Source organism: Ambystoma mexicanum, chromosome 1p (genome assembly GCF_040938575.1).
Source record: "Ambystoma mexicanum isolate Mex_15411 chromosome 1p, UKY_AmexF1_1, whole genome shotgun sequence".
Classification (NCBI taxonomy): domain Eukaryota; kingdom Metazoa; phylum Chordata; class Amphibia; order Caudata; family Ambystomatidae; genus Ambystoma; species Ambystoma mexicanum.
Genome location: NC_090921.1, coordinates 228,709,727 through 228,736,628, shown reverse-complemented (window position 1 = coordinate 228,736,628; position 26,902 = coordinate 228,709,727). Strand labels below are relative to the sequence as shown.

Genomic DNA, 26,902 nt, shown 5'->3' with positions numbered 1-26,902 from the left:
CCCTCTATGTACTCTGATGTAGTTACCCACAACAAGAGGCAAGCTTTCCTAAGTATGTATTCTATGTACCTGCTATGTCCCCTATATGTACTCTGATGTAGTTCCCCGCAACAAGAGGTGAGCCTTCCCAAGTATGCATCCTATGTACCTTCTATGTCCCCTATGTGTACTCTGATGTACCTGCTATGTCCCCTCTATGTACTCTGATGTAGTTACCCACAACAAGAGGCAAGCTTTCCTAAGTATGTATTCTATGTACCTGCTATGTCCCCTATATGTACTCTGATGTAGTTCCACGCAACAAGAGGCAAGCTTTCCTAAGTATGTATTCTATGTACCTGCTATGTCCCCTATATGTACTATGATGTAGTTCCACGCAACAAGAGGCAAGCTTTCCTAAGTATGTATTCTATGTACCTGCTATGTCCCCTATATGTACTATGATGTAGTTCCACGCAACAAGAGGCAAGCTTTCCTAAGTATGTATTCTATGTACCTGCTATGTCCCCTATATGTACTCTGATGTAGTTACCCGCAACAAGAGGCGAGCTTTCCTAAGTATGTATTCTATGTACCTGCTATGTCCCCTATATGTACTATGATGTAGTTCCACGCAACAAGAGGCGAGCTTTCCTAAGTATGTATTCTATGTACCTGCTATGTCCCCTATATGTACTCTGATGTAGTTACCCACAACAAGAGGTGAGCCTTCCCAAGTATGCATCCTATGTACCTTCTATGTCCCCTATGTGTACTCTGATGTACCTGCTATGTCCCCTCTTCCCTAAGTATGTATTCTATGTACCTGCTATGTCCCCTACATGTACTCTGATGTAGTTACCCACAACAAGAGGCAAGCTTTCCTAAGTATGTATTCTATGTACCTGCTATGTCCCCTATATGTACTATGATGTAGTTCCACGCAACAAGAGGCAAGCTTTCCTAAGTATGTATTCTATGTACCTGCTATGTCCCCTATATGTACTCTGATGTAGTTACCCACAACAAGAGGCAAGCTTTCCTAAGTATGTATTCTATGTACCTGCTATGTCCCCTATATGTACTATGATGTAGTTCCACGCAACAAGAGGCAAGCTTTCCTAAGTATGTATTCTATGTACCTGCTATGTCCCCTATATGTACTCTGATGTAGTTACCCGCAACAAGAGGCAAGCTTTCCTAAGTATGTATTCTATGTACCTGCTATGTCCCCTATATGTACTATGATGTAGTTCCACGCAACAAGAGGCAAGCTTTCCTAAGTATGTATTCTATGTACCTGCTATGTCCCCTATATGTACTCTGATGTAGTTACCCGCAACAAGAGGCAAGTTTTCCTAAGTATGTATTCTATGTACCTGCTATGTCCCCTATATGTACTATGATGTAGTTCCACGCAACAAGAGGCAAGCTTTCCTAAGTATGTATTCTATGTACCTGCTATGTCCCCTATATGTACTCTGATGTAGTTACCCGCAACAAGAGGCAAGCTTTCCTAAGTATGTATTCTATGTACCTGCTATGTCCCCTATATGTACTATGATGTAGTTCCACGCAACAAGAGGCAAGCTTTCCTAAGTATGTATTCTATGTACCTGCTATGTCCCCTATATGTACTCTGATGTAGTTACCCGCAACAAGAGGCAAGCTTTCCTAAGTATGTATTCTATGTACCTGCTATGTCCCCTATATGTACTATGATGTAGTTCCACGCAACAAGAGGCAAGCTTTCCTAAGTATGTATTCTATGTACCTGCTATGTCCCCTATATGTACTCTGATGTAGTTCCCCGCAACAAGAGGTGAGCCTTCCCAAGTATGTATTCTATGTACCTGCTATGTCCCCTATATGTACTCTGATGTAGTTCCACGCAACAAGAGGCAAGCTTTCCTAAGTATGTATTCTATGTACCTTCTATGTCCCCTATGTGTACTCTGATGTACCTGCTATGTCCCCTCTATGTACTCTGATGTAGTTACCCACAACAAGAGGCAAGCTTTCCTAAGTATGTATTCTATGTACCTGCTATGTCCCCTATATGTACTCTGATGTAGTTCCACGCAACAAGAGGCAAGCTTTCCTAAGTATGTATTCTATGTACCTGCTATGTCCCCTATATGTACTATGATGTAGTTCCACGCAACAAGAGGCAAGCTTTCCTAAGTATGTATTCTATGTACCTGCTATGTCCCCTATATGTACTCTGATGTAGTTACCCACAACAAGAGGCAAGCTTTCCTAAGTATGTATTCTATGTACCTGCTATGTCCACTATATGTACTATGATGTAGTTCCACGCAACAAGAGGCAAGCTTTCCTAAGTATGTATTCTATGTACCTGCTATGTCCCCTATATGTACTCTGATGTAGTTACCCGCAACAAGAGGCAAGCTTTCCTAAGTATGTAATCTATGTACCTGCTATGTCCCCTATATGTACTATGATGTAGTTCCACGCAACAAGAGGCAAGCTTTCCTAAGTATGTATTCTATGTACCTGCTATGTCCCCTATATGTACTCTGATGTAGTTACCCACAACAAGAGGCAAGCTTTCCTAAGTATGTATTCTATGTACCTGCTATGTCCCCTATATGTACTCTGATGTAGTTCCCTGCAACAAGAGGCAAGCTTTCCTAAGTATGTATTCTATGTGCCTGCTATGTCCCCTATATGTACTATGATGTAGTTCCACGCAACAAGAGGCAAGCTTTCCTAAGTATATGTTCTATGCTCCTGATATGTCCCCTATATGTACTATGATGTAGTTCCACGCAACAAGAGGCAAGCTTTCCTAAGTATGTATTCTATGTACCTGCTATGTCCCCTATATGTACTATGATGTAGTTCCACGCAACAAGAGGCAAGCTTTCCTAAGTATGTATTCTATGTACCTGCTATGTCCCCTATATGTACTCTGATGTAGTTACCCGCAACAAGAGGCAAGCTTTCCTAAGTATGTATTCTATGTACCTGCTATGTCCCCTATATGTACTATGATGTAGTTCCACGCAACAAGAGGCAAGCTTTCCTAAGTATGTATTCTATGTACCTGCTATGTCCCCTATATGTACTCTGATGTAGTTACCCGCAACAAGAGGCAAGCTTTCCTAAGTATGTATTCTATGTACCTGCTATGTCCCCTATATGTACTATGATGTAGTTCCACGCAACAAGAGGCAAGCTTTCCTAAGTATGTATTCTATGTACCTGCTATGTCCCCTATATGTACTCTGATGTAGTTCCCCGCAACAAGAGGTGAGCCTTCCCAAGTATGTATTCTATGTACCTGCTATGTCCCCTATATGTACTCTGATGTAGTTCCACGCAACAAGAGGCAAGCTTTCCTAAGTATGTATTCTATGTACCTTCTATGTCCCCTATGTGTACTCTGATGTACCTGCTATGTCCCCTCTATGTACTCTGATGTAGTTACCCACAACAAGAGGCAAGCTTTCCTAAGTATGTATTCTATGTACCTGCTATGTCCCCTATATGTACTCTGATGTAGTTCCACGCAACAAGAGGCAAGCTTTCCTAAGTATGTATTCTATGTACCTGCTATGTCCCCTATATGTACTATGATGTAGTTCCACGCAACAAGAGGCAAGCTTTCCTAAGTATGTATTCTATGTACCTGCTATGTCCCCTATATGTACTCTGATGTAGTTACCCACAACAAGAGGCAAGCTTTCCTAAGTATGTATTCTATGTACCTGCTATGTCCACTATATGTACTATGATGTAGTTCCACGCAACAAGAGGCAAGCTTTCCTAAGTATGTATTCTATGTACCTGCTATGTCCCCTATATGTACTCTGATGTAGTTACCCGCAACAAGAGGCAAGCTTTCCTAAGTATGTAATCTATGTACCTGCTATGTCCCCTATATGTACTATGATGTAGTTCCACGCAACAAGAGGCAAGCTTTCCTAAGTATGTATTCTATGTACCTGCTATGTCCCCTATATGTACTCTGATGTAGTTACCCACAACAAGAGGCAAGCTTTCCTAAGTATGTATTCTATGTACCTGCTATGTCCCCTATATGTACTCTGATGTAGTTCCCTGCAACAAGAGGCAAGCTTTCCTAAGTATGTATTCTATGTGCCTGCTATGTCCCCTATATGTACTATGATGTAGTTCCACGCAACAAGAGGCAAGCTTTCCTAAGTATATGTTCTATGCTCCTGATATGTCCCCTATATGTACTATGATGTAGTTCCACGCAACAAGAGGCAAGCTTTCCTAAGTATGTATTCTATGTACCTGCTATGTCCCCTATATGTACTATGATGTAGTTCCACGCAACAAGAGGCAAGCTTTCCTAAGTATGTATTCTATGTACCTGCTATGTCCCCTATATGTACTCTGATGTAGTTACCCGCAACAAGAGGCAAGCTTTCCTAAGTATGTATTCTATGTACCTGCTATGTCCCCTATATGTACTATGATGTAGTTCCACGCAACAAGAGGCAAGCTTTCCTAAGTATGTATTCTATGTACCTGCTATGCCCCCTCTATGTACTCTGATGTAGTTCCCCGCAACAAGAGGTGAGCCTTCCCAAGTATGCATCCTATGTACCTTCTATGTCCCCTATGTGTACTCTGATGTACCTGCTATGTTCCCTCTATGTACTCTGATGTAGTTACCCACAACAAGAGGCAAGCTTTCCTAAGTACTTATTCTATGTACCTGCTATGTCCCCTATATGTACTCTGATGTAGTTCCACGCAACAAGAGGCAAGCTTTCCTAAGTATGTATTCTATGTACCTGCTATGTCCCCTATATGTACTATGATGTAGTTCCACGCAACAAGAGGCAAGCTTTCCTAAGTATGTATTCTATGTACCTGCTATGTCCCCTATATGTACTCTGATGTAGTTACCCACAACAAGAGGCAAGCTTTCCTAAGTATGTATTCTATGTACCTGCTATGTCCCCTATATGTACTATGATGTAGTTCCACGCAACAAGAGGCAAGCTTTCCTAAGTATGTATTCTATGTACCTGCTATGTCCCCTATATGTACTCTGATGTAGTTACCCGCAACAAGAGGCAAGCTTTCCTAAGTATGTATTCTATGTACCTGCTATGTCCCCTATATGTACTATGATGTAGTTCCACGCAACAAGAGGCAAGCTTTCCTAAGTATGTATTCTATGTACCTGCTATGTCCCCTATATGTACTCTGATGTAGTTACCCACAACAAGAGGCACGCTTTCCTAAGTATGTATTCTATGTACCTGCTATGTCCCCTATATGTACTCTGATGTAGTTCCCTGCAACAAGAGGCAAGCTTTCCTAAGTATGTATTCTATGTGCCTGCTATGTCCCCTATATGTACTATGATGTAGTTCCACGCAACAAGAGGCAAGCTTTCCTAAGTATATGTTCTATGCTCCTGATATGTCCCCTATATGTACTCTGATGTAGTTCCCTGCAACAAGAGGCAAGCTCTCCTAAGTATGCATTTTTTGCACTACACCAGGCACTATGTTTGCCTATTCTGCAACTATGCAATTTGTATGATTCTAGCACTTACTGTAACCATGTCCTTAAGTTAAAGCACCTTGATTCTTTCGGACTTTGTGCGCTATATAAATACCAAAATAAATAATAAATGAAAAATAATACCCAGTTTCTTTTAAAGATCTAACCGGTTAGATAGCTCACAATGACAAGCCCATCTTGAGAACTTCTTCGGAGATCGTTAATCAGGGTTTTGTCCCGGTAAAGGAACAGAGCTTGCACTTGTGGATGTGAAAGACACCCTCCTACAGATCTTGGGTCAGGGGTCACATAGGGTTGCTAACGCCACTTGACTGGTCAGCAGCATTTGGCACCATTGATCATGTCAATCTAGTACACCATGTTAGGGAGGTAGCCTGTATATCATGCACGCCTGTTAGCTGGATCCGCTCGCTGATCAGCAATAGAACGCCACGGGTCACAATGAACAACCATGTCCCTCAATCTGTGCAAGTGGCCCGTCCTGTCCCACACAATACATGTATCTCGCTCATCCTTTTTAACATCTATATGGAGCCGCCCCATCGAGCAGTACCAGACAATACCCAGATTGGTTTTTGTCTCGACCATGGCTCAGAGACCAATATCCCCCATTTGCAATCTATTTAGAGTCTAATAGAACATTGGATGAGATAAAATCCAGAGAAAACCGAAATCATGCTTTTTTGCATCTCCATATCGAATTCCGAAAACACCCTGACTACTCACCCACACTTTGTGCTTGTGGGGGGTCTCTAGAAAAACACAAACAAAAGTTAAAAAAATCTCTAGGATTTACCTTGGACTCTTTATTGTCTTTAAACCCACAAACAAATGAAGTGCTTAGCAGGTCTCACTTCCCGGGAATGTTCCTCAAACACATTAAAACACTTCTTTCTGAAGAATATTGTGCAGCCCTAGCTCAGACGATTGTTGGTTCTCGATTGGACTATTGCAATGCCTTATTTGCAGATATTCCCCAATCCACTTTGCACCGCCTTTAAGTTGTCCAAAATGCTGCATCGTGAATTGTAACCAACACTCCAAGACATGACCATACCGCTACAGTTTTGAGAAATTTACACTGGTCGCCGCTAAAGGACATGGTGGCTTTGAAACTGCTTGCCGCAGCACATAAAGCACTCTATGGACAAGCGCCTTCTTGCATCCAAAACCGTTGTAAGTGGCAAGGCCATTAAGGACAGCTTCCCGCCCATCATTCGCTGCAGACTTTGTAAAGGTCTAGGCAGGTCCAGTATGAAAATTGCTGCAAAACTCTGGAATGCTCTCCCTGATAACATTTGTTGCTTTATCACCAAGTTGGTCTTCAGAAAAAGAGTAAAAACCTTTCCATTTTAGTCTGCTGTTTTCTGAGGGACCTGGGTCCAGCGCTTAGATACCTCTTGGTGTAAGTCATACAGAGTTTCTTCTTTATTGTGATCGAGCTCTAGATGCCCAATGCGTACTTCAAGAAACCCACCAGAACGGAACCCATGCTCCTCGCCAACGCCTAAGTGGACTCCAGCATCCAACGTTGACTATCCTCAACATACCTGGAGGGGTGCGCCACACCTCTCTTGGATTCCACTACAATATGTAAGCACATCTTCACCCTGGGCTGCATTTCCTGACAGACCTCCTCTTTTTACTATTCTACCACCCAGACCCCTTTATCCGCCCGACCCCTATTCCCTCCTTAGCTATCGTTATCCTATCTTTTTCCCAGTCATGTCCACAATCACACCCTGAGGCCAGATTATCAAAGCTTTGCACTGGTGCAAAAAAGTGGAGCACATGAATTTAGCACCGATTTTACTGTTTGGATAATTGGGAATGGAGCAAACAGATTTAGTCCCAATTTTCATGAGCTAAACACGTTTTCAGAGGCTGTTCTATTTACTGTTTGTTGAGTAACATGAAAAGAAATGTAGCAAATGGATGTCGTTTTATGTCATGCAGCAAACATAGTACAAAAAACTGTCGGATTTATTTTTCCCCACTGCAAATGATTTTAGATAACACGGTTTGTGACAAAACCTGTTGGCTCCATTTTATATTATTAAAGCATTTGCTCACTTTTTTAGAATTTGTGAAAAGGTGAGATAACCTGGCCCCAGGCAGCTGCCTGGTAATTCACCACTGCACCGCCCCTTTGTGCAGCACTTTACTGCTTCTCGAAGCAAGCCCTGAACGCAGCACATACACCATAGAACATAGAAATAAGTGACACAACTAGCATGCTATTGGCCCATATTATCCGGCTCAAAGCACCCAATGGTTCTTCAACTTCCTGCTCAGACATCAGTGCTGCATCAAAGTCCCTCTGGTGCTGCACTCTGCTGCTATCCAGGAAGATGAGCTCTTTATAAATCCTCATACATACATATATACATACCGAGATACATAAATACATCCATACATAATTACATTCAAGTGATGAGTCATTTGGGTGCTGGAGGCAAGCCACTTCAAAAGGTAGCAGTGTAATACATTCCACTGGACACCCTTTTGGACTCACAGCATAGGAGACCTTTGAACCCTTGAGTGGTGGGTGGGTTAGGGCCACTTAGAGACGTGTCATTTAATACAGTAGTAGACTCATACATTGTTCCGAAGACCCGGTTGTAGTCACTGAGAGAGGAGGCATATGATCTAATGGAGAGGAGACATTTTGATTTTGACCTTCTGTTTCAGGATTCCCTTAATCCACCAGAAGATAAATACTTCATTCCCAACACCTAGTTGTACCGAATGAGGGGTGAGTCATTACACCCATAGCGTCTCGGGAGTATAGCTCAGGGGCAACGTGCTCACCTTGGAAGCAAGACGACACGGAGCAACACAGATTCGATCACCAGGACCCCGCTTAGAAACCTCTGGGTATTAAGCGTGTTATAAATAACCTATCAAAGGAAATCGGGTACTTTGATTTGCCCGAATAGCATTGATTGATATGACTGTCTGGCAGAAGAGTCCTTTGAGTTACAGGACAAATATATAGAGAAAGTGCTGGTTTTGAAAGACGCTGTCGGCTTTTTTGAGTGATGCATCTTTGATCCCATCGAGCAATGAGTCCTTTGGTGAATGCGACCCACTGGGAGCACAGTACTGTGTTCATTTTGGCACTCTGGTCGATGAGTCCTGTCCTGATTCTGAGACTCTGGAGTACTTCGATGAAGTTGGCCCAATGGCGTTTGGGTCCTTTGATCAGCACATAGAGAGTCTTCTGATCCGCAAGGCTATGCTGGGGGTGAAGGCCGTGAGCCTCATGCATACGATGGTCAGAGCCCCAGTGATCCCTAGGTGTTGACCCCAGAGCAGTTCAGGGAGCGGAAGCCGGGGATTGTCACCTTGCCATGGAGTATGATATCCAGGTCCGGGCCCTGGTTCATGCGCTTGACTAGGTTCTTCTCGAACAACAATGGGTGGTAGGCCCCCAAGGTGCAAGCAGCATCGTGGAACTTCTCGTAGTAATGGCAGAGGTCTGTCTGCCGCCGGGATGGCAGGTACTCGTACACATGGACCAGGTCACAGAGGGACAGCATAAGGATGGTTCCTGTGAAGAGAAAGAGGAGAGCGGTGTTAGGAAATGTGTAGAGTGAGAGATGTCAATAGAAAGAGAGAGAGGTGAGAGAGAGAGAGAGAGAGAGAGAGAGAGAGAGGGGGGGGGAGAGAGAGAGGTCTGTTAGGGACAAGTAGAGCGCGTATATGATGAGCCTTCCTGTGGACTGTGAAGAGAACTGTTGGCGGACATGTGGAGAGTGTGAGGTGGGACCCTCTGTGGGGAGGGTGGGTGCTTTCAGGGACATGCGCATAGTTGTGTGTGACATTATCAGGGAAATGTGTGCGTGAAGTGGGTCTCCCTGAAGTGAGAGAGTCTTAGAGATATGGGTAAAGCTGCGTGCAAGCTAAGATTCCCTGCAGAGAGGACACTGTTAGGATCAAGAAGAATGCGTGTGTATGTGTGTGGCGGGACTCCATGGGGAGAGAATGTAGCACTCAAGCCCCAGCAGGGGGGCATACATGGCTGGTAATGCTCCTCCAGCCCAACCCTATGCAGGCCCCAGTGAAGTGAGGCCCTCTGCAAGGGTGGCAGGCCATTACCAGCCTGTATGCCACCCAAGCGTGATTGCAATAGGCACCGCCCCCCCCCCCAGCATGATTGTAATTCGCCGCCCAGGGTTTGTCCGGCGTGCAAATATTATTTTTTTTTTTTTTTGCGCTGGAGATTAGCTGCGTTTACTGCATGACACCAATATCCCGAGATAAAATATCCATAGCCATCGGAAAAGGGAGCAGGGACGTTTTATTGGAGGGCAAAAGGGGCACTTGCCCGTGGTGCCCAACTTGGAGGGGGCCCCCACAAAGCTGTCTGATCAAAATTTAGATTCCATTGTTCACCAGACTTAAATAGCACACGCCAGGAAATTTTATGGCATGCTGCTGAGGCGCGAAACCTATTGCATGTCTACTTTGACAAGTACATTCTGCCTTGATCAATTAATCATGTAATGCTTTCTGTGTTCACTGTGGAATACATAGTTTGTGTGTTCTGTACGGCACAACTTCTGTAGCATTCTTTCCTTCCTGTGGGAATTATGTTGATCATTGCAATAGCCAAAGTTGAAATCCATATTGATAAATCGAGTACCACAATGGTTCAGAAGTTAGCTCAGTGTGTTAAGCACTCATTGCAGATACATGTGTTGATATGAAAGATTAGAAGAGCACATTCCAGCAAGGCTGGCTGAACCTTTCCTATGTCAGAAGTTTATAAACTTACATGCATATGTATGCATATGTACTTGGTTTTGCAGCATAAGCGGTACAATCAGCAATGTTCCTGCACCAGATAGGGGTTGCTAAAAAAACTAACATGTCATTCGTATGGTGACGGTCTAGAAATTGGTTTGTTCAGATGGAGAGTTCTAAAACCTACGCGATCCCCTCCAAAGATTAGCATAAACTATTAGTATCCAAATTGAAGACTCTGGAACCAAAGTGTTCATGCGTGTATCCTGGCTTTGCCAGCAGACGAAAAAATTATCCTGGTCAAATCATATAATATCTCTTGCATTACTGTGCTGTCTTGTGTGAGGTTTGCCTCCTTGCATGCTGGTGGCATCGTTTAGCTCATTACATGATCTTTCTTCTAATGTAGGCCATTTGAGTGGAAGGGGTGGTAAACAGGAGAGTGGACCAGATATTGTAGGCCTTGGGCAAGCATATTTTAAGGGATGCTCGTTTGACACAAAACACGTTTCACTTATTGTATAAAAGTCAAAGGTTTTTGTGCACGTTTATGAATGACAATTTCACAAGCCATTGTTTTGGAAGTATTCAAAGCTTAAGGGCCTCATTATACGGTAGGCGGTAAGGGTTTACCGGTACCGGTATTTTACCGGTACCGGTAAATCCTTACCGCCTTACTACGAGGTCTCTTTGCGGGTTGGAGAATTTAATGCCTGCTTTTTGCAGGTGTTAAAAACCAACCCGCAAAGGGACCAGGGAGCTTATTACGGTACCGCAATTTGCGGTGCCGTAATTAGCACCTTCCCCATTCCCATTATGCCCTATGGGGCAAAAATGGGAATGGGGAAGGGCAATGGGGGAAGGGGGAATTACCGCCCCACCAATCTTGGAATAGGGCGGTAATTCCCCTTTCCACCAAGGCGGTGCCGGTATTTTACTGGCATGGACCAAGTTGCTAATAGCACCTTGGTCCACCGCCGCTCTTTGCGGGTTGGTTTTTAACAACTGCAAAAAGCAGGCGTTAAATTCTCCAACCCGCAAAGGGACCTTGTAGTAAGGCGGTAAGGATTTACCGGTACCGGTAAAATACCGGTACCGGTAAACCCTTACGGCCTACCGTGTAATGAGGCCCTAAATCTGTTAAATCACATAGATTGGTATGCTGGTGCTTATATACTTCCCTTGATGATGGAGAGAATGAAGCTAGAATCATTCCCATTTTGCGTAACACCCTTCTGTAATATTTTGGTTTTTAAAATGGTCAGGTTTGGAAATGTGATTTGTGTACTTTGCAAGTCAGTTTTATAAAATGGGATTGTTTTAGTACATGGTAAGAGCTGGAAAAGAAAGTGTTCAAATGCAGAAATTGCAGAGTTGGCACAAATCCCAGCTTCACCCGTTAAGCAATGTGTGATCCTGGGCATCTCATTTAATCTTGTATTGCCTAACCTCTCAGAATTGCCAGTACCTAATTCTTTCAAAATTGTCAGCCCTTCAGAGTGATTTCCTTCTCAGGTTATGATCTTCATAAAAGCCTCACTCATGGTTTAATTGGCTATAGGGTTGCTTCCACTATAATAGTGAGCATTGATATACTGCACACCACAGGCACTTGCTCCCTTGATCTCTAATGGCAGCACTATTTAAAAACCATGTCCCAGTTCTATTGTCAGTCTGTCTGGATAGATACACCTTCCTGGTAGCTTCTAATCTGCATTCACTATCCATGCAATGGTTTGTGTAGCTTTCTCTTTCCTTACAATTGGTCTACTCTATCCATGCTTGAGCTCTTTGGCATTCTGTGAGGAAGCAAATGTGAGTTATCTGCCTATTCTGGGTTACATGTACCTTTTATATATAGTCCTGCATTAATACTACAGGCCACAGACCTTCCCGGATGCTATTGATAAAAAAAGTATCCTGTTTCTATAATAGAGGAGAAGTAACCACTTCGTAGATTGCTAATGTTAGCCTTCAAATGCTACTTGTTTATCATTCTGATTAGAAAAAGAATGAAGACGGTAAGGGGACTTAAAGGGAGTAAACATGCTTATTTTGAATGCTACTAGGCAGTATATCAACCTATAGGTTATGTCACGGTGGGGGGGAGGGTGCCACCAGATGTTCTTGATCACTTTATTCCTTTGGTTTGGTGGAGGGGTCCCCAAGGATGTCCATGCCCAGGGCAGCAAAAATGCTTAATATGGCCCTGAGCGAGAAGAGCACCGAGACCAGAGCACAAAGCTAAGGTCCAGCCAGTAAGTAGGAAGGGGAGAGGATGTCGGGAAGGGGTTTGTTTTTCTCCGGGGAAGTGGAAACGGGGAGGCAACAGGGAGAGGCGCCCTGTTGCCTCCCCACGTTAAAAAAAGAGATGGCATCAACAAGGGCAGAGCCTCGGGAAACTGAAAACAGCGAGTGAAGACTGTGTATTCTTCCCTGCTGTCACAGTCACTTGATTGGCTGAGAGCCCTTACCCGCGTGCAAATAGACATGTAGAGTGTGTGTCAGGCGGGACAGTATGTGTAGAGGGCACTGTTGGGTACTGTTGGGAGTTGGGTGGTGAGAGGTGAGACTCCCTACAAAGGGAAAACTTTGTTTGGGATGTGTGTTGAAAGGAAAACAAGAAACACAACCTGAATGTGTCTTAGTGTAAAGAAATATTGATTTCGTTTTTTTATAGCATAGGGAGGATGCTGCCAGGAAACGTGATGCATTGTACTCCTCTTAGTCCTTTGTCAGTGTTCATAATTGTGTGAGGTGGAATTCACCATGAGGGGACTTGTAAGGCGTGGGAAGTGCACAGCTATAAACATGTGCAGATCTGCATGTTAAGTGGAACATAAATAACAAAACAACAAATTCTAATGCTTGTTAGGTACCTCTGCGCGCATCTAGTCTTTCCATTCCACTGAATACTCTAGCACAAAGTACCTTTCTTAATCTCCAGTTAAATCTTTGTTCTCAGCTTCTGAATATCCTCCTGTCATTTCTGTCTCTTTTTAGGTCAGGCTAAACGAGGCTTGCTCGCTGCCGAGGAGAGCTAATGAAGATACATAAGAAAGGGAGCTGGCATCCGTTAGATGCGCGCTGATGCTTAACCTGTGGATCCTGCTCAAAATTCTGTTACAGCAGCGGCCATTTTGTAAGGGGCAGTGGGGCTATTTAACCGAGTTGGAGGTGTTCAGGTTTTCTTTTCCACCACACACCTTGGGACTTTCATTCAAGTTCACTGCAGATGTCCTAATGATTCTTTCCAGGAAAATAAGGGGGAGTTTGCATACCCACAGTGCTTTGCAAATTCCCCCTCCTAGTCGGGTGGAACAACGCAGGAGCACCTGTGAGCCTCAAAGTGAGCTCTGGAGACTGTAGTGATTGTGGGCCTCATTACGAGGTGGGTGGAATGGGTTTAACGGCGCCGGTAATGGTGCCGGTGCTGGTAAAACCCTTCTGCCCTATTATGAGGTTCCCTTGCGGGACCCGCTCTGGACGTCTGGTCAGACCGCAAGGGGACCAGGGAGCTACTAACGGGCCCTATGGAGGCTCGAATGGGAATGGGGATGGGTTTTTTGAATGAGAAATTACCGGGTCCTCCAAGGTTGGAATGACCCGGTAATTCCTCATTCAAAGGACCCGGACCTGGACCTGGACCCGAGTTTGGAGGTAGCCATGGCGCTAATAGCACCATGGCTACCTCCAAACTCGTAATGAGGCCCTGTGTGTCTTGTTGTCAGACTTCGAATGTGTAAAGCAGGATTCAGCAAAGCCCTGCGGATGGATTGTAAGGCACAGTGTTTTTCTACTGACGAAAACACAAGAAGTAAGGATAAATGTCCAGAGGTATGTCCAATGTAGGGACCTGTAAACAGAGTAAATGCTGAAATAGATATTGTGGCTGCAGTATTGGAAGTACTTGTTGCTCTCTCAATTCCTGGGAAAGAACTAACATTAGAGAACCCGGCCCAGCAGAATGGAACTCACAAAGGCACAACAGCTGAACAGTGGCTTAAGGTTCTGCTCCACACAGCCCCCATCAGCCCGACACTACAACATCACAGGGGATTTTCAACAAACGTACTGCTCAGTTTAGCACACAGGAGGCTCGCCTATTCTTAAAAACAAGCTGGGCTTATTACTCACTTCCTGTACAGAGACAGAAGGCCCTTCCCCTTACAGCGGAGTCATAAGAAAGCAACAGAGGCTGAGGGAGTTTTGCTTGGATTGCATTCCCAGCATGGACTGAGCTTGCAGAAGTGATGCTGTTGCCTTATATGGGAGGGCCCAGCCGCTGCCCACTTTCAACTCTTTTATTTTTCGTTTTTCATTGCACTGAAACCGAACAGCCTGTTTTCTGTGATGACATGTCTGGGTCAAAGGTACCTCTGCTGCAAATAAAAGCAAACATCTTGGATGTTTAAAGGTTTCCCTAAACCATTCAGAGAACACAGCCAGCTTTTATGAAGAAGAAACTCTTCTTTTTGAACTCATGGTAAGAGGTTTAGGTCCTGATGCTAATCCTGTGTGCACAGTGGTATGGACATCCTAACTGCTCCATGCCAAACAATGCCACCCACATTCTAAGGTGGGTGTAACAAATGGCATGCAGCAGCCCACATCTGTGCGGAAAAGCAGGTGCTGCCGTTTTTGCGGCCGTTCTCCTATTGCAGCCACCAGGGGCCTGATACAGTATCTGAGTATCGGCTGAAATAACAAAAGTGGAGTTTTGTGATGGAAGGACACTTCTTATTTGCCCACTAGTCTATAGATTTAGACATATAGGCAGAACGCCCCAGATTCTGAGTTCGGGAGAAAAGCAGTGTGGAAAGCAGACTGCCTGTCACTTCTCGTGTACAGTTTAAGATGCTTACATTGGCACGTTAGTGTACTCATGGTATTGAGCCCAGCTTCCTCTCGGACACATCTGTTCAATACAAACCAAGTAGAACTTTAAGATCTTCAGGTACTTGGTTGCGCAAGTGTTCTAACGTAAGTGTCTTGGGAGGATAGCTCAGTGGCAACATGCTCGCCTTGAAAGCATGACGGTTCGATGCCCGGGTCCAAATAACCTATCATGTCATGTCAAGACGTGCCTTGGGCAACAGGAGATTCTTTTTCAAGGATGGAACACCTTGCCGTTAACTCTTCGGCAGAAAGTCAACCCACGTCAATTTCATAAACATTTCAAGCCCTTCTTGCTTACATAAACCCAAGTGCTGAGGTCACTTCCTACACCACGTCCTGTGCTTCGTGCGTTGTCTTTAACCTTTGTGTGCGTCCTGATCATGGGAGTAATTTTAGGGATGGACGGGGGTGTTTGTCCCCCCCAACTTTCATGGCACACCATTTTGTCTCCATTCATTTGGTTGGAGCACCTTTTCTTCAAATGTCATGTCCCCCCCAACGTTTTCAGCAAAGTTACTCCACTGGTCCTGATGCCTGTGGGCTTTCAGTACGGTATAAATAAATAAATAAATACAAATTCTCTGCTCCAGTTTCCAGCACCACCATGCAGACGTGGGTGGAAAGCTCGGACAGGAGCTGTCGTGCATTCCAGCAGCAAAAGCGGATCGAATCTATGGTTGTGGGACAGTGTCTAAAGTCTGTCACTTTTCTGATTTATGAAATATGTGATTTAGGGAACATAAAGCAACAATAAGGGGGAAAACAATGCAATACATGAAAATAAAACCGTGTCAGGTAGATGCTGCAGATGACAGCAATTCCTTCGGGGAATGTGGAGAATGCTTTACACAAATGGGAAACATGACATAGCTATTAATAATGGTAAAATATGGACGGGATACTTTACAAACCTGGACAAAGACATCCCCAGTGAAATTATCACAGAGGGCCAGAATAATGGCTTTACAATCTTGAATCTCCCAGCGGGAATTATTTAAGAACAGCCGAACCCCATAGACAAACCTGCAAATAGTGGAGAAATTAAAAGAAGGCATCCAAAAAATAAAGCAAAGAAATCCTCTGGCCCAGAAAAAATACTAAAAGAGATGCTTAAACATAGCTCATACCAAACTAGTGAACTTCATTCTGCAATCTGGGTGCTTTCTAGATGCTGGGTCTGAATGGCTCATCGCTATTATAGCGATGCCCTGGACCCAAACAACTACAGTGGCACCTGTGTAAACAGTAGCCTCTGCAAACTATTGCGCAGTCTTATGCACCAACACATACTGCACTTCCTAATTTATATAAGAGTCAAATGGGATCCCTACCCAAACACCAAACCAGAGACCAGGGGCCTCATTACAAGTTTGGCGGTCCGGAATTAAGGGTGCCGGTAGCAATGTACCAGCAACCTTTCTGGACTTCCAAATTAAGAGTCTGCCGGTAGGGGCACGGAACTCCCTGCAAGCCTGACCTGCACCGGGAATGGGGATTTACAGTTCCACCACCTGCCATAATATCCCTGTGGCACCGGGATGGCAGGCAGAGGAAACCGTGTTAAGGGGTCAGCGGGTTTTACTGCCGACCCCGTAATGAGGCCCCATATCTTCACTTTGCGGTCTCTGATCACCGACTACGTAAAGAACAAAAACAGGGAGAAAATATGTGCTTGCTTTATAGATTTTCAAAAAGCGCTTGACTCGATCTGGCACCCAACACTAAACCATAAATGAATGCAGGGTGGAAAAAGCGAGAAGACCTATGACATAATAAAATACATGTGCAACTCAATCAGCTGCAAGGCGAAGATTAACAACATGAAAACAGGGTCCTTTAAGCAGGAACGAGAAGTGATCAATTGGGAGCAACCGCAGCCCAGCCTTAATCAATCTCTTCCTCAATGCCTCCACTACACTGCTAGAGGAATCCCACGTGCCTGGCCCAGACCAAAAGGCTGAGAAAGGAAATGACTGCTATATTCTGACGACCTGGTCATACTGGTACGCACCGTGGCAGGATGTGAAACTAAAAGAAAGACCCAAAACGTCGTATTCCAGAATAAAGCAAAGAACAAAAGCAACAAATGATTTGTTAATGATGCAGAAGGTCAGCATGTTACAGGCATGTACAGGCATGTTACAGGCTGCACTTGCCTAGGTGTCAGAAAAGGTGCCCCTGTGAGTTATAAACTGGCAAAAAAAAGCCCTTCAAGAAAAAGCCATCTGTGCACGCTATGCCATGCAGCAGCAACTATCATACTGCAAGCCACAGCAAAATCAATGTGACAGCTTTCTGACAGCTCCATCGCCCCTATCCTGCTTATGGGTGTGAGGTGTGCAGTGCAACACTAAATAAAGAACGTTTAGCATAGGACAGTTCTCCCACAGGAACTGTACCCCTCCACTTCTACAGACAGGTACGCTGTGTGCACAGGAACTGGGCATACCATGGGCGCAGAGCAGAACTAGGGTAACTCAGTCTCCCTCCACTACCAGGCACTAAAAGACTAAACAGTAAAACCCTCGAACAGCCCTTGGACAACAACCAGAATTAGAAGAACATGTCTAGGCTTCTTCCTAAAGAAGGCGAAGTGCATACAGGAATGTGGATTTATATTTAAAAAAAGCTGGAAACCAAAATTATCACTACTGAAGAGTGTGTGACGTTTATGTACACCACATATTAACTTTGGCGATCTATGCCTAACTTGTCATGCGAATATAGTACCTTGCATTGTATAATTAACGTGCCTATGGAGTCATCTAATGGTGAAACTTAAAATCCCAGGAAGAAGTCCGACAAGCCTCTTTTACACATAACAAAAAGAACAGTCAGCACAGTATAACACATAAATCAGGGGTGTAGAATTCAATCGCACACACAAAACATAAACGTAAAGCACGAGCATCCGTTATGCCAGCTTCAATCACATGCACACCGCATACAGTGCAACCATTATCAGTGCAAACTTCATTTGCCTCCTGCTGCGCCCCGCAAGGCTCTATCCTCTGGCAGTGGCTCTTCTACATCTACCGTGTTCCTCTGGCCCACCTGATCTCCACCTTCTCTCCTCACATCCAATGTTATGTCAACGACACACAGCTCTCCTTCAAGCTTCCCTCCTCTTCCTCCTCTCTGATCACTGACCGGGTGAATGCTATTCAGGCATGGTATGCTGCTAACAAAATTCTGCCTTTATGCCAGTAAGAGAGAGATCCATCTCATTGGGACCTCTGCACCCTTCTTCCCTCCAACTCTCTGGTTGCCCTCGATGGGCCACCTCCCATCACCCGCTGATGAGGTGTGGGATGTATTAATCCACGCATCTAAGCCCTGCAACAGTACTGTGCACTGCTGGCAGCAGAAACATCAGAATGGCCACTGGAAAGCATGCTGCTCGCCAGAAATCACCAGAAAATGTGCAGTGAAAACCAGAAAAATAGGCTGCCATCCACTTTTGCCTATATTAGTGAGCACAGGAGATCAACGCCAAAAACCACCATTGGGCTACCCACAAAGTAGCCTGAAACCACTTGGAAAAGCAATGCTGATTGCCAAAAGAAATACAGAGCTGGTTGGGAATTCGGTTTTCTTGATTGTCAAAAATTGCTAAAATCATGGCTCACAAAACCACCAAAAAGATACAACCTTCTTGTTGGGTGTTCCACATTACTCTATTGCAAGAATCCACATCAATACAATGTCAGCAAAAATCATATGTTCTCTGAACAAAATCCTATTTTAAAGATACCGATGTAAAGACAGCTGTCAAAAATCGGTGCAATACCGTTACTCACCACTACCAGAAGCCGGCGTTTTAAAACCATATTCTTTGAAAAACTGAACAGCTGAACCCAAACTATGCCAAAGAAGACAATTCTATCAAAATGCCATATAGAGTGCCACACAGTGATTTCATTGTTGAAAAAGACTTGATTTAAAGATATGTTGCTTATTGTGTTTTTATAAATGTATTTGTTTTACAAGGAACTAAGTTGCAATTGACTAGAAGGCAATCTGATTTAATTAAAACTTCAAGAGGCCTTCTGTCCATGGGAACCCTTCACACCTGGCCTTCCTACCAACAGGAGAGGATATCGCATGGACATGTTAATTAGAACTGTTGTGAGAGGAGGAGATTTCCCCAGCTGGCAGGAAAAAGAGACAATAGATTCCTTGACTGAATCGAATATGCTAAATTTGGGTGTAACTGTAACAACAACTGCTCTGGGAGAGACAGGCCATGTGACATCTGACTCACCAAGATTCTGGGGGGGGGGAGACAAACCATTGTGGATTCAGAGAGCCAAGCAAATATATGTTTTATGAAATTGCTTATAACAAATTGCACCAAGCGGTGCAAAATGTCAAACTTTGAGACGGTTAATATGAAAAATTCACTCACAGTTTGAGACTAAGCTGAAATCCGTACGATGTTCTGAGACCAAACTCCGGGATTTATTAATATTGCAGCTGTAGTGTTTTTGCTATGAACATAAGGACTTACAGTAATATGCTCAGAGAGGGTGTGTATGTCTGGGTAAAATTTGGTGCAGAACCAATATTGAGAAACCCACCAAAATCGCAAATTAGTTGTCATTTCTGAACTAAAGCTCTTAGGAAGATCAGAGTTGGACAAGAATGTACTTTAAGTAATATGTGAGGTGTATATGTATTATGAACAAGTTGTGCACCTTGGAAATATGTTTGTTATGAAAAATTGATTTTCTACGAAAAAGCAGAGGGGAGGGATTTCAGCTAAGCCATATACACAGCATCATGATGACACCTCATGACATGCTGATCATTTTCTCCAGTTAGGGGACAGGAGATTCTCTGACCTATCAAATCCTTAGGGGGTTGGGCATGGAGAATCAGCCTCCACACCCACTTTGGAAACACATAAATAGAGAATGCTTAGGACAGATGACACACACCTTTCCACTACTCAGATGATTCCTGTGCAGCACCCTGCCGAAAGACTCCAGAGACCAGAATTTAGAATCCAGACTCCAGACTCCAGATATAGAACTAACTCTAGAACCAAACTCTAGAACCTTGAAGCAGAGAGGCCTAATCCACAAGCTGAATCCTCTTCAGCAGGCCTCAGAATCTTTTGCAACATGATTCCCAACAGCCGGGCTGCTGTTTGCTTCTAGCCAAGAACCCTGTGCTAGAACCAGAGAAAGCAGAGCTGTATCCAGGACCTGCTGATCCAGTCTAAGAGGCCGCACAGGCCGACGTGCAGTGCTGATCGCAGACCAGGGTGTCTGACCTGTCTGGTGGCGAGAGAACCATGGCCCAATCCCTTGACCAGATCTTGATGGGGCCCATTTCCATTCTATTCCAAAACTAGGAGTGAGTATCTAGTCTAGAACTGCACATAGTCATCTCTTAGTCTATAGTAATCTTATCCCATCCATTTTAACCTGTCCAGAACTGCATTATAGAATCTTGTGTCCATCCTGTTGTTGGTAAATCTCTAAGGTGCATCTGTCATTTCTGAAATATTTGTCACAGGTTTCCCCCGTTATCACCTGTTTGTGTTCTTTCTTTGTTGAAGCCTTCCTTCGTACAGCACGGGTCTTATATAAGCCCGCGCGGATGTCCTCAGCTTCCAGCGTGTGTTCCGTGATCCGAGTCCTGGAGCGTACAGTATATCCGGGAGTTCCAGGAAACAGCGAGGCTTACACTCAGCTGAGTGTTCATGGAAATCCAGGGAGAAAGAGGAGGACAAGTGAATAGGAGGAAAGTGAAGGGTTCAAGGAGCCAGGAACCAGGAATTAGTATGAAACGAGAGCGAACTTCGGCAGCGCATAGCAACCTCAGTAAACAGCAGCGTTGAGACACACAGAGCCGCGGGGGCGTAGCGCTTTATGGAAGGTGATGCGTGCAATACAGAAACTGGTGCGCCGCGTTCCGTGGTCTGCGGCCATGTTGGATGTAGTGCTGCATGTAGGCCTCTACGGGTCAGGGACCAGGAAGTCCAGAAAGGACAAGTCCGATGGTTCATGACAATATTGACTTTATTTCTGCAAAACCTACCTTCACAAAAACATCTGTAACTTTTGAATCACACACCCTAGAAGCGAAATTTAACTGTCATTTTAATGCTAAGATCATAAGCTTTCCAACAACGATTTACACACACGGAACAATTGCAGCGAATTGCAATCTGGCTACATTTCATTTCCTGTCAAAATAGCTGTCTCTTGCTTTCCACTGCTGAATTTCGTTTTCAATCTGATAATCATTCATGAATCATTGCTAGTGTTGACCTGAACCAATATAGAGTAACTATCAATTATCCTGAATATCCTTTAGTGAATTAAAATCATTTTAGCATATTTTCCCATCCATTGCAATCACATTCAAAAGCATTTTGAGCTGTGTTTTAAAATCATTCCTGTGTCTCTCTAAGCTTGCTGGGGGGAACTGGAATTGAACTGTATTCTTGATTGTATTCCTGAAACCTGTGTGCCCTCATTTCCATCTCTTCATATTGCATAGGGGGGGGAGTGAGTAGTCACAGGGGAAAAAGTGATCATATTATCTTTTGTTGAAATCATATCAAGTTTATTCCTGTGTTGCATTCTTTCCATCTTGAAATTCCTTGAACCATAAAAGTATTTGCTGCTACCTTATCCTTACTATTCCTACTCCTAAGGGATTAAAGAGATTGTCAATTTTGTAATATTACCCATTGTTGATTACCGTCCATATTCATAAGTGTGCTATTCAGATATTATTTTGTTCATAAAAGTGTGATATATATATTGTTTAATTCTTCAAATAAATCTTTTAATTTGCAAAACAAACCTACTTCTTGGCTCAGTGAGGTCAGGGGGGTTCAAAGAGAGGGGCGTTCATCATCCAGATTTAAAGAACTCTGACATAAAAAAATATAAATAAGGGCTTCCATTGGGCATCCCAGACTAGGCATTGACTTAGTTGGAGTGCTGCATTGAAGTCACTTACAGAGGCTAATAACCTTGCTGTCGACTACTCTCTCTCCTTCTCGGCTCACATCGAGAACCTTGCCAAGAAGGCCCATTTTCAGCTGCACCTCCTCAAAGGCATTCTCCTTTTCCTCACCTTTTCCCCAAAGCTCAATGTCTCCAGAGCCCTGGCCCTCTATAGGCTGAACTACTGCAACAGCCTCTTCCTCAATCTAACTTTATCCTCCCGTCGGCCCCTTCAACTAATCCAGAATAGGACTACGAGACTTATCCTTGGCCTCAAGCACAGGGACCACATCTCTCCAACCCTAAAAGCTCTCCACTGGCTCCCGATGACTGCAAGGATCAAGTTCAAGGCTCTCCATCATCCACAAGGCTTTCTGTGTCATGATACCCTGCAACTTTCTCTCTCCCTAAATACCCCCCTGCTAGATCCCTTTGGTCTTCTAGCTCCACTCTCTGGGGGTCAGAAACTTTTCCAAGCAGAGAGTGGGGGTAGAACTCTCTCTTCGGCTTGAGTCTCCCTCTTGGATGGCCTCAGTGCCCCTCTCAGACTTGAGCCAGATCTCCTTAAGTTCCAAATGCTTCTCAAGACCCTCCTTTTCTCTACTTCCTTCCCTCTCCCCCTCCCCTGCTAATGCCCCCCTCTGTCGCATTAACGGACTTCCTGGTACCTTCTGAGTCCTACAGGGCACCAGGTACTCCTCACGCAGTCTATCGCAGCACTCCGGTCTGCCTGACTCCCCCCGCACACCAAGACCGCACTTGCCTTTCCGGGCACCCTTCCCCTGAATAGCCTGGTGGAGTGTGCATCCCTATCATGCCTGGTCCACCCCCGTCCTCTCACTTATCATCTGGTCCTCACTCCCTGCATCCCCTGGCACTTGCCCACTTTGCCTCCCCTTAGCACTTGCCTTGCCCCAGGGGCCCTTCCCCACCTCCTCCTTCCCTCACTGCACTTATATGCCTCCACTGTGCCCCCCACTTCCCTCCCACCATGGCATATCCCTTCCATCTCGACCCGCACTCAACCCCCACTCTCTCCACCACTGCACTTCTTGTTCACTGCACTTGCAAGATCCAAATGACACAAGGCCTAGAAGGACCGTTATTGTTGTTTTCTCCCCTGCCCTCCTTTTTGTCTTGTGGCCCCTTGAAACACCATTTGATGATTAGGTATTTTATAAAATAACCAATAAAATAAAATCAAAAATAAAAATACCCACCATCAAGCCTACTGACCATCTACCCCACTCCTACCTCCTTCATCCACTTTCAATTCAAACGCCTACCTTGAGCTCTCTCCTATCTTATCCATGCCCATCTGAACCCTAGCCCTCACCATCAAGGATCCCATTGCCATTCCCATATGACCCAACTTCCATCACTCACTTGGCTCACACCATCTCAGCTCACCCCTCAAGTTTACTGATCTCACGCTTACACCTTCCCAGCATCCCATGATCTCCTTCACCCATTCCCTTAATTGCCACACACACACACTCCTCTTTACTCTATGTGCCTTCTACCCAAGTTCACTGCATGGCTAACTCGTACTTCATTCACTTGCCTCCACTCCCGCCTACCTCCACTCCCGCCTCACCTAGATCACCGACCCTGCTCCCTCCTGCCTCCCTCAATCATTCCCATTTGATGACATACTGGATCTGCTCTATCCCTTTCCTCCTCTATCACCCCTTCACCAAAATCATCATCACTCCTGCCAAGATCAGCATTATTCTCACCACTTCTCCCCCTTACTGACCTCCTTCACTCCCAGACAAGCCCTAGACCTAAACTAACCTCACACAATAACTCTCATCCACACCATCACTCACCCCTAATGGCCTCACTAATTTCCCTTCTAACCGCCCACACCATCTACTTCACCTTACCCCCCCACCTCCCTAATGTGTCTCACATCCTAATCCTTTGCCTGACATTTTGCACCACCCAACTGCTCCACACCCTCAATTCTGCAATCCTGACCCTCCCAACCAAGCAATAGCAGTTGTCGCCTTATATTGTGAAGCCGCTCAGGCCTAGGGAAGATGTTTTGACTATATCGGAATGTTGCGCTATCTCACTCTATTACTACTATAGGCCATCTCAATCGAGCATCATGTTATCTCACTCATTGCCACCCTCCGCAGCCCCCTGCCCTCGCACGTACCTCTACCTCAGTCTTTAACTGATTACTTTGGTTTCCCACATCATATGACTATCCCTATGGTGGCAGACAGCTCACGATTTGTCTCCTTTTGGGTAACGTCATTAATTGGCTCATTCATGCCTTCACGACCCTGCCCTCTACCCACCATCATCATCAGGATCACAGACAAAAAGCAGCAGGTCAAATTAGAGGGTCTGAAACCCCTGGACCGTGTTTTGGAATGGAAGTGGTGAGCAAGACACCCTCTTACACAAGACACTACAGAGTTGGATTGCAAAAGGCAAGGGAAGTCACTGCTCAAAATAATCTCCTGGACACAGTGCATAACTAAGGATGTCTTCAAAATAATCTCCAATTCTGCAACCAGCCTACAAACTGATCTCAGCGTTTTCCAACGGGGTGTTGTGCAACACTGTGCCTTTCAACTTAACTATTTAATGTTAACCTTTGCCCTCTTCTCGGTCTCTTTTGGCAGACTCTAAACTGTCACACCACTCTTATGCCAATGACACATAGGTGAATTTCTAAATCAGTGGTCAATGTGAGATGTTATTTCTCTTAAAGCTTGCATGGACGAGTAAGGCAGATGGATGCTTCTAAACGGCCTTCACCTTGATCATAACAATTGATTCTGTGTGGACGTAGACATGATATGATATGATATGATATGATATTATAAGTCATTTATAACATTCCTGTACACAAGTGTTTCAAGGTGCGTGATTACGAACTGCTTCCCTCTCTCCCTCCCTCCCTCCTTCCTTGCTTGGTCTCGCTATCACTTATGCAAGCAGCATAGAAAATTTAGGCATCAGGCAAGCCGACTTGGGGATATTTTCACAAGTTAGAGGACGTTTCTGTGATTAATGACTCTGGGGGCAGCAGCAGGTAAGGCAATTTAGGTTTTTTTATTCAGTTACTTCTTCAGATCAGCTGTCATCAGGTACATAGGCAGTTTAGCAGATACGAAAGCTTAGAGAGGAGCTCACCGACTTCCACCACCCAGGCAGTGTCCAGTCAAAGGTTCAAACCATTAGTTTCGAATGTCAAAAGTTCAGACATAAAAGTGTCGATTTTTTTTTTGGGAATTTTTGTATTTAATATTAAAGGGTTTATTTTAATTTAGTATAGGTAAATAAGTGTTTAAACAAAAAAAACAGGGGCTTGGGCGGAACCCCCCAAAATAAATTAAAAAATAAACAATTCAAAACTTTTTTTTCGACACTTTTGTGTCAGAACTTTTGGCATTCGGAACTTTGACTGTCGAAACAGTCACTAGGAACCCACCAAGGCTACATACTTCCATCTGCCTGGGTGGAACCTTCAGTCAACCTTAAACATTCCACACACACACACACACACACAAAGAACATTCCACTCATGACATCACTCACCATGCATCCAGGTAGCTTGGCACATGCAGGGAACCCAGTCATAACAGTTTGCTTATGCCAAACTTCGTCTGCGTCGTTGGGTTTGACCTTTTCTCACTAAAGATGTTCCATGTCATTGTTGTTGGTGCAATCATCAACTCTAAACTGGTCTATGCGGCTGCAGGGGATTCACAATGCCAACACCCTCTATGCTGGCTAGCTCTATGCTGGCTAGCTCTATGCTGGCTGTTAGGACTGATTTTCTATACTCAGGCCTGGCGGGCAGATGTGTAGCAGACCAACCTATTTTGTGACAGGGACAACTCTGGGAGCTGAAAGCCAAACCAGTTCATGGTAGCAGTGATGGGAGGTCTAGGCAAAGTCTCACGAGATGGTGAGCTTGTAAAGGGTCCAGAATGAGTACACACAATGGGAGTTATAAATTACAGAGAGTACATATAAAAATACAGTTATTTATTTATGGCTAAACAACACTATGGCCCTCATTACAACTCAGGCGGTAAGGGGTTTACGGCGCCGTAAACAGCACCGACCCTTACCGCCTGAGTACGAGGTCCCTTAGCGCCATGGCAGATTTAACACCTGCTTTTAGCAGGTGTTAAAATCCATGGCGCTAAGGGACCATGGAGTTAATTACGCCACCGTAATTTACGGTGGCGTAATTAACGCCTTCCCCACTCCCATTATGCCCTATGGGGCAAAAATGGGAATGGGGAAGGGTAAATGGGGATTGGGGACTTACCGCCCCGCCAAGGTCGGAATGGGGCGGTAACTCCGCCAACCACCATGGCGTAAACATAGTTTACGCCATGGTGGTAAAGTCACGGCCCAGGCGGTAACTTACCGCCTGGGTCGTAATGAGGCCCTATGACTACTAACAGGTAGAAGTATCATGCAACACTAATAATAGAATACATATATATACATACAGTTACTAGAGGCAGGCATAACTCAGATCAAACCCCTGTAAAGGAAAGTGTAGATTAGTTTATGCACTAAAGCTCTACAGACAATTTGCTTCAAAAGTCCTTCCCTAAGTTGTCTGGGGCCTTATGCCCAAAAGTTCAGGAAACGTTCTAACACAGTTTGTAACGAAAACATAAAGGTAGGGTCTCTGGGGACCAGTGAAAGATTCCAAGAGTTAGAGGACAAATTATTGTAACTAATAAAAATGTCCCCAACTTTCAGAAGGCTTGTGCGAGCAAGCAATG

General features: G+C 44.6%; 1 protein-coding gene across 3 annotated transcripts in view; it reads right to left on the bottom strand.

Moving 5' to 3' along the window:
• Nucleotides 1-6,287: 6,287 nt before the first annotated feature.
• Nucleotides 6,288-26,902, bottom strand: part of LOC138568282 (beta-galactoside alpha-2,6-sialyltransferase 1-like) — a 196,571-nt gene continuing 175,956 nt past the window's right edge. For all 3 annotated transcript variants that reach the window (XM_069646433.1, XM_069646432.1, XM_069646434.1), the window contains one exon: nt 6,288-9,067. In XM_069646433.1, coding sequence (XP_069502534.1) covers nt 8,811-9,067 — 257 coding nt within the window. In that variant the 3' untranslated portion in view covers nt 6,288-8,810. The remainder of the gene's footprint in view (nt 9,068-26,902) is intronic.